Here is an 8,377-nt window from a genome sequence, read left to right as displayed (position 1 = left end):
AGAGGACAGAAGCCCCGTTGAGCTCATGAAGCAAGCATTATTCAGTGTGATCATGGATTTGCTTGCGACAAAATAATACCCAAAAGGTTTCAGGATGGAGAGCTTTCCCACCCCCACCCAATGGCAGGTCTAAATGCGAATGAACCAGGGCTTTACCACGCGCCCTTTGCTGAGCAACCAACTTTCAGTGTGGACTACGCGGCAGAGAGTGGCGATCAAAGCGCAGAGCAAGTGTTGACATCGCCATGTGGGAACGCTGCCATGCAACCAGAAGTGTTTCCAGACAGGCTTTTTGAGCATGACTCCTGGCACACCTCACAGAAGCGAAGGTGCCTCTGAGCATTATTCTTCTTATTATTTTGTTGTTGTTGTTGTTTAGTCGTTTAGTCGTGTCCGACTCTTCGTGACCCCATGGACCAGAGCATGCCAGGCACTCCTGCCTTCCACTGCCTCCCGCAGTTTGGTCAAACTCATGCTGGTAGCTTCGAGAACACTGTCCAACCATCTCGTCCTCTGTCGTCCCCTTCTCCTTGTGCCCTCCATCTTTCCCAACATCAGGGTCTTTTCCAGGGAGTCTTCTCTTCTCATGAGGTGGCCAAAGTATTGGAGCCTCAGCTTCACGATCTGTCCTTCCAGTGAGCACTCAGGGCTGATTTCCTTAAGAATGGAGAGGTTTGATCTTCTTGCAGTCCATGGGACTCTCAAGAGTCTCCTACAGCACCATAATTCAAAAGCATAATTCAAATTATTTACTGAATTTATATACCCGGAGGTCTCAGGGTATGCTCAGAGCGCCTTGGCCTTGCCGGTGTGTGAACATGGACCAGCAGCCCGTAGCATGTAGTGAAGGCGAGGGCACGTCTGAGCACGTGCAGAGTGCAAGCACCTCGGGCCCTGCGAACGACGACCGCCGCCGCTGCCAGCCTTGTTCGTGGGAACAAGGCACGATTCCCCGGCGGGCCTGAGCCCCGGCGCCTCCCGCGTCCGAAGCGGGGCGCTGCTGCCGCCGCCGCCGCCGCCGCTGTACCCTTGGCGAGCGGCTTTCTGCTGACATTGACAGGGCGCGCGCCGGTGCCTCTCCGCGCCCCGCCCCCCGGGCCTTGCGTCACAGCCGCTCGGCCTTATGGGAGTCGTAGTGCAGCGGGCGGTCGGGCTTGGTAGGCAGCGCCCCCGCGAAGAACTACAAATCCCAGGCGGCGCCGGGAGGAAGGTGTGCGCGGAGCTGTGCCGTGGGCAGAGCAGAGCAGAGCCCAGCCGAGTCCATCCAAGCCGGGAGTGTCGGGGCTGGAGAGCTGCTGCCGCTTCTGCGAGCCGCGGGGCGCACAGACAGGGCGCAGGGCTGCGCTGCTTGGGGCGGGCGCGGCTCGCCTCCCTCGCCTCTCCGTCCTTCCCTCGCTCCCTCGCCTTGCCGGAGACATGCAGGCGGAGTCGGGGATCGTGCCGGACTTCGAGGTCGGCGAGGAGTTCCACGAGGAGCCCAAGACCTACTATGAGCTGAAGAGCCAGCCGCTGAAGAACAGGTGAGCGGGGGGGGGGGGGCTGCGGTCCGGGGCGCGATCCTCCGTCCGTCGCCACCCCCACCCTTTACCTCCAACCGTATACAGTGTATAGTTATCTTCCTTTGCCCTTCTTGCCAGAGCAGGACCGTCCAGCCTCTTCTCCCCACCCCCTCCCTGCGCCACTCTGGACTAAATCTGGAAGGGCGACCTGGCCCTGCTTGTGTGAACTCGAGGACGCGGGTGCAGATCCGCAGCCCATCTCCAACCTTTCTGAAGGAATTGCGGGTGGGAGAGTGCTACAGCAACCGGGCGCCTTTTTTTTTACTGCCCTCAGCCCCTTCTTTTTCTTTCTCTTTCTCTCTGCAAATTCCCCCTTCCTTCCAACTTTCCTCTTACTTGCACCCCCCTTCTGCCTTTTCCCCATCTTTCCGACGCCCCCTCCCCTTACAACGCCGTGTCTCCCCATACCACTCTCCCCACCCCGTCAAATAATCTCCTCTCTCTTCTCTGGGTCGAGGCGCCTCGCCTTCTGCGCAGGACCTCCTGTCCCAGCTGTCATTCAAACCCCTTGACCGAAGTCGGGGTGTGTTGTTGTTGTTGTTGTTGCTGTTGTTGTTGTTTGCAAACCCGAGCCGTTGCCCGGTGTCCGGGAGTCCCCTTCCCTACGACCCCCTTCTCCTCTTCTGCCTCCGGGGAGAAAGAAGGAGAAACTTCACCGCAGGACGATAACAACAACAACGCACACGCATGCTTCGCTCACTTGGCGGGTGGGGGAAATGACAGGTCGTCGTTTGCCCTCCGCCCCCTTCCTCCCTGGCAGCGCCTGTGGAGAGTATCCCTCTCCGCCTCTGGCTCCACTTCTTTTGCTCCGACACCTCAGAGCAGCTTGCATAGGCTCCCCCACCTCCCCTTTGGGTTTTCTTTTCTTTGCAAAGGGGTGTGTGTGTGTGTGTAAGTAATGTGTGTGGGCTGGCACGGCTCTGCAGGGTGCCAAGGCGTCGGCGTCGGCGCACATTTCACTTAGGTGCGAGAAGCGTGCGTGGCAAAACAGACCGAGGGTGTCAGCAGCTCGTGAGCACGCCTGCTCGCCCCCCCCTCCCGCGTTGGGGCTATTTGTTGGTGTCTCTTTTGGAGAGTGGGGGGGGGGGGGAGAGAAGAGGAGGAGGAGAAAAGAGGGGAATGTTACAGAAGAAATATATACCCAGCAACTATGTGCCTGCTGTTTACTTCTGTGCTGCAGAATCAGGCTGTTTGTAAAAGTTTTTTTTTTTTTTTTTTTTGCTAAATACATTGAAATGAAACATCTTTTTACAGATTGAAGCTATATAAAGGCAGCCATTTAGCGAGTGGTTCCTGCCATAATAGCAGTTTTGTTTAGTGTGTGTTACTGTTTGGGCGAGGGAGGAGGGGCCAAGCCCTGTGGCTGGTATTATGTAAAGGGTATTGTTAGACATTCTCACCAGAGGCATTATCTGGCCTTGACTAGGAGTTACAGACTTCCACTAATAGTTAAATGGGTATGAAGCAAAGCAGAGCGGAGAAGGAACGGCTCATCTTCCCCCACCCCCATCCCTTTTCATTGTAGTGAATGTCCCGGACTGGCTGTTTCGGGCAGATTTTTGAATTGCAATAATTTTCTATATTGTTGAATTGTGAGCTTTCCATCCAGGAGTGGCCATGTAAATAAACACCGTGGTTTTTGGGTTTTTTTAGGGGGGGGGGTAAGGCAAAGTTCTGGAATGTTTCAGATGGATGGGCCAGATTGTATTGTATGATGATAATGAGCTAGAGCCATGAAACTAAATAGTACTCTTCACTCTCTTTCAAAGTATACATTTCACCGACTATTACATTTGTGCTCCGTGTAAATGTTGCTAACTCACGACAGATTGAAAACTAGAAGCACATGCACGTGCATTATAGGTAGATTTAAGCGCAAGTAAATATAAAGTCAAGAGTTTTAAAACTCTCTTAGAATTGCTGCAAAGCGGAAATAAAAAGGGGCTGGTTGGTCAGCTTCTCTTTTTGTGCAGGTCCACAATAAATATAATAGACCTTATATCTGGTGCATATTTAGATTTTCTGCAGTTGATGCTCCTATTCCTGTTACTCTGATGTGAATGGAGGGATGTTTGTGGAACTGTTTCGTTTGGCATGATGGAGAGGAGCAACTTTGTATGGCATGGCCACATTCTGTACTGTGCCTGGGGGTATTAGAGGAAGGCCAGGCCAAGCTATGTTACTGGGGAGGGGGCAAACTTTTCCAGCTCAAGGGCTGCATTCCCTCCTGTGCAATCATGGGTACAGGGTACATCCCAGTGGCGGGTACAGAAGTGGTGAGACTTCTATCTCTGTACTGTTACACAAAAGCCACAGGTTTCTATACACACACGTTGTATCCAGGCAAGCAATAGGTATTATCGTACTTAAAAGGCACATTCTAGCCAGGCAAAGCATTCAAGGAAGGCATGCCTAGTTGGTAGTTTGAGCCCCATGTTGGGCAAAATATTCCTGCATTGCAGGGGGTTGGACTAGATGACCCTCGTGGTCCCTTCCAACTCTACAATTCTATAATTCGACGTCAGGCATGTCCAAAGTCTGTTTTGGGGGCCTAATCTGGTCGATTTAGTCTGGCCCCTGTGGCAGTATACGTCCTGGGGTAGAATCCTAAAAAAAGCTCAGCAACTTCAATCCTTAAAAAAGGTCACAACTTTGGCCGGCCGTCACGCATGTTCACTTCATGAAATCTGGTCCTCTTTGAAAAAAGCTTGGGCACCCCTATATGCAACCTCTCTTTCCGATGAGTCACCACCTCTCCTTTCCCCACCCTTTTGAGCCCGATTCGCATTGGGAATTTCAATCTGTTTGGTGCTATATGCACGGATCAGGCCTATCTAGGGCTTTCGAGTTTGGCTGTTTTGTGATCTCCCCTCCCTCTGCGTTTTACACCTGGCAATGTCAGTGTGGGTTGGAAGGGTAGCGTTAAGCCCCAGGGCATTACTTTGAAAGTGAAAGCAGTTTCCTCCAGACCAGTCTCCTGCAGCTATTGTGCCTAGAGGGATCTGGGACAGGAACGCCTTTGTGGACTTGCAGCCTAACCAACGTGGGGTTATCTTGGATAGGCCTTCTGTGCGGATTTTGAATATGCAGGCCAGGAGAAGCCAACTGCTCCATGGCACTAAGCCAGGCATGGACTACAATTCCCAGCAACCCTAGCATGTGCAGCGCCTATGGCCAATGGTTGGGATGATGTGAGTCAACACCTGAATGCCCTCTTGGTAGCTATCCCTGGCCTACCCTTACTGGCACAGCTCTTTGTGATTCTGGACAAGAATATTTTCCAGCCTTACCTGGAGATGCTATGGATTGAGTTGAGGACTTTTTGTGTGTGTGTGCAGAATGTGGTCTACTGCTGGGCAACATTCCTTGAAGAAAGGTGGAACCTGTTTTTGTAATTGTGATTTATTTGCTGAAATTTAAATACATTTATTATTATTATTCTGTGAACCACCCTGAGACCTGTGGCTATAGGGCAGTATATGAATTCAAAAAATAAATTCAATAAATACATTTTATTTTTCAGTTTAACAACAATAATTCTACATAAAACAATACATACATACATACTGATTTTGACTTCCCTCCTCCCATTCCCTGGTTTCTTGTAAAATCATTTTCAAAACTACATCGCCCCCCTAAATACATTATTAAAACAAAGTATTGAAATAAATGAAATTTACTACCTTCTCTACGATGCATGTGTTTCATGTTCTAAGAGCACTATGAAAGGAGGGGGGCCCTTGTTGAATGTTTCAAGATTCTACTTTGCAGTGTTTTCTTCTTGGCAAGCATGCCACTTTCAATTTCTTCCTGAATTAAAAGCTGTAGATAGATCTGTTGTGTTCGTGCTGCGCTTGTTTTCCATGGCTTCCTGTTGGATGATCTTGGATAATTCCCCACATATCACTAAACTATGTGCAAAATATTAGGTCCTTTGTAACCAAGGTGTGCTATAGTGTTACATACTGTGTAAAAAAGAAGAAGATCGGGAATGCTTTTTCTTCAAACGCAAAGAAAAACTAAAATACTTTGTAATACTCCTGCAGTATCCTTGGTCTTCTTTTGAAGGAGAGCGATTCTCATGCTGGTGGTTTTTCCTTTGAGTGTGTGGTCTGGGGGTTGAGGTGTGTGTGTGGGGGGGGGACAATGAGGAAAGGAGGGCTGATGATGAATTTCATCTAGGACATAGACTGGGGGCCTACAATCGCATGCTAATGTTGGGGAACTGTGATAAGAGCTTAAGCTTGTTAGTTTGTGAAACTTCCCTCTAAAGCCCGTAACTTCCTAAAGCAGAGATAGAGAATCTGTGGCCATGTCCTTGGGACTGTACTGCCCATCACCACCAGCCAGCATGGCCATTGGTCAGGGATGATGGGAGTTGTAGTCCAATATTTAGAGAGACACAGTTCGTCATCTGGAAGTGCCTATCACTGCCCAAAAGCCAACAAGAGAAATGTGATTTCAGTATGACATATCCAAGTAATGAATAAGATGAGAACAGCAAAGCACTTTGTTTATTTAAAAAAAGTGCTGTAGAAATTAATAATAATGATAAATATGGATCTTTTTTTGTTGTCAGCAGTCTCTAAATCTGATCTGAAAGCAAGCCAAGTCGCTATGTTGTTTTTGTAATTACTAACTCTTTTGAAGTATTGCTGTTTCTGGGAGTACGTTTTCAATTAAAAATTGGGTACCTGGGTTACACGAAACTCTTTGAGACAGCAATCTGCTCTCTTAACATTCTGAAAAGAGCCACACACACTGATGATGCTGTATAAATGGAAAATATTGCAGACTTGAATCAATATAAATGCTGACTGACTTAATTTGGCAGTTGTTAAGTAGGCTCACTGTGGGAAACTTGTCAGAGCTGTACTTTTCACCCACCCCTTTCCCCCAAAATCTCAACTGCATTGGAAATTATTATGAAAACATTGATATATTGTTATTAATCAACAAATTTCTGTGAAGCTTTTCTTGGTGTTCAAAGCAGTTTACTTCAAAATAATAAAACACACCAGGACAAAATCAGTGCTGCAAACAACATCAAAACAGCACATTGTTGCTTCCCATAAGAATCTGGTTTGCCACTGCAAGAGACAGGGACCTGGGCTTGTTGAAACTTTTCTCCAGCATGCCTCTCTTAATTTTCTTAGGATTCTAGTGATGCATTGCAGGAGACTTTAAAGTTCCATGTTATCAGAACTAAGGGTGGGTTGCTCTTTATCTGAGCTGTTCTCACTGTAGAACAAGAATGGAGAATCTGCAGCCATCTAAAGCTTGCTGGTCTCCAACTCACATCAGCCCCAGCCAACATGGCCAATGGTCAGGGGTTCTGCCCTTGCACAGGTCGGCAGAATCAAATAGCTAATAGTTTCAGGGATGCAGCCACTGACACGTGTGCTTTGTTTAAGTATGAGAGCATCAGTTGATTTTCAACTGCCCACTCGTACAGCCATGTTCAGGGGTTGAAACCTGCATATTCAGTGTCAGTAACATTTAACAATGAGGAATTTTTGTTGTTGTTCAAGGTTTTTTCTTGCTAGAGTTTTGCCTGTGACGCACGCCTGCCATCAAAACCTATCTTTCCTTTCACCTTTCAGAAGCTGTGCTGTTCATCTATGAACTGTTGTTTATTGATGGCTTTATTCTGTGGATTGGAGTGCTTGTAAACACCCCATGACATAAACTGAAGCATAGCCAATGGCTAAAGGGGCTTAGTGGTGGGCCATTTTAGCCAGGCATGCTTCCATGGGGAGAGCATTCAACAAACAGGAAGCCACCGCAGAAAAGGACCATTCTTGTGTCTCCAGCATATACATCTCCCTTGGTGAAGCCACACGAAGAAAGACCAGGGCCTCAGAGGATGAAAAGCAATGACCATGCTGGTCCTGAGCTATATAAGGCTTTATAGGTCAATTTAATTAGTTTGTTTTTATCATACTCTTTACTCCCCTGTTCCCCAGTAGCCAGAATTACAGCTTTCTACTGCTTTCAGCATGATATATTATTGCTGTCTTCAGCATGGGCATACTCATCTATTGATAGTGCAAAGTGTTGCAGGGCTTCTGCAAAAATCTAAAGTCCCTCAGCCAGTGTAACACAGAAGAGGATTACATCTTAATATATTTAACTCATTTATCAATACTAAACTCTCTCTCCCTCCCTCTCTGTGACACAAATTGTAAGGGCTTCACCAGAGTTCCAGAAAACTATTGTTGAGCATCTACCATTTTTATTCTTTCTAACTAAATGTTTTTTATTTTTCTTCAGTCCTTTGTAAAATGTAAGTCTTGTAGTACAATATAATTCTTATTTCCATTGTGAATATGTTTTTGTGTGCCCAGAAGCAGATTCATGTAACACTGATATGAAGCTCTGATCAGCACATACAATTGGCTCAATGTTGAATTCTAAAACATTGCCTATCAGTTTTTCAGAAATTAAAAACAATCTGTTTGAGAATGTGATTTATGAGAAGGTGAAGTACCATCTTTCATATCTGGTTGTTTGAATCTTGAAGTATCCTTAATATAAAGCAGTTCTACCCCTTCCAGAAAGACCTTGATAAAGTGTCTTGTTCTATCCATTCTGGAGTCTACTTCTTCATTCATTATCTTCTGCAAAATCTAATATTCATAGTGTTAGGAATTCGTGGGTGATAGACCACTGTGATCACCGGATCAAACAAATGTCAGAATTTAATTGATACTTTGGGTGTTAAAACTGGGAAATAGCAAAACTTGTATTAGACTCATGTGTATTAGGCCAGACCTGTGAGTATTAAGCTGTGTGCTAGACAGTGGTAACCCTCTGGA

The 8,377-nt window shown here is 47.1% G+C and overlaps 1 protein-coding gene across 3 annotated transcripts in view; it reads left to right on the top strand.

Moving 5' to 3' along the window:
• Positions 1–1,242: 1,242 nt before the first annotated feature.
• The window catches only part of MITF (melanocyte inducing transcription factor), a 139,298-nt gene continuing 132,163 nt past the window's right edge, over positions 1,243–8,377 (top strand). For 2 of the 3 annotated variants that reach the window (XM_080995793.1, XM_080995792.1), the window contains exon 1: positions 1,244–1,520. In XM_080995793.1, the coding sequence (XP_080851919.1) occupies positions 1,417–1,520 (104 nt within the window). In that variant the 5' untranslated portion in view covers positions 1,244–1,416. Of the gene's footprint in view, positions 1,521–8,377 lie in introns of all 3 variants that reach the window. The other variant, XM_080995794.1, reaches the window with a different exon arrangement.

This window comes from Podarcis pityusensis, assembly GCF_964106645.2.
Source record: "Podarcis pityusensis genome assembly, chromosome: 2".
Classification (NCBI taxonomy): Eukaryota; Metazoa; Chordata; class Lepidosauria; order Squamata; family Lacertidae; genus Podarcis; species Podarcis pityusensis.
This window is presented reverse-complemented; position numbering and strand designations above follow the sequence as displayed.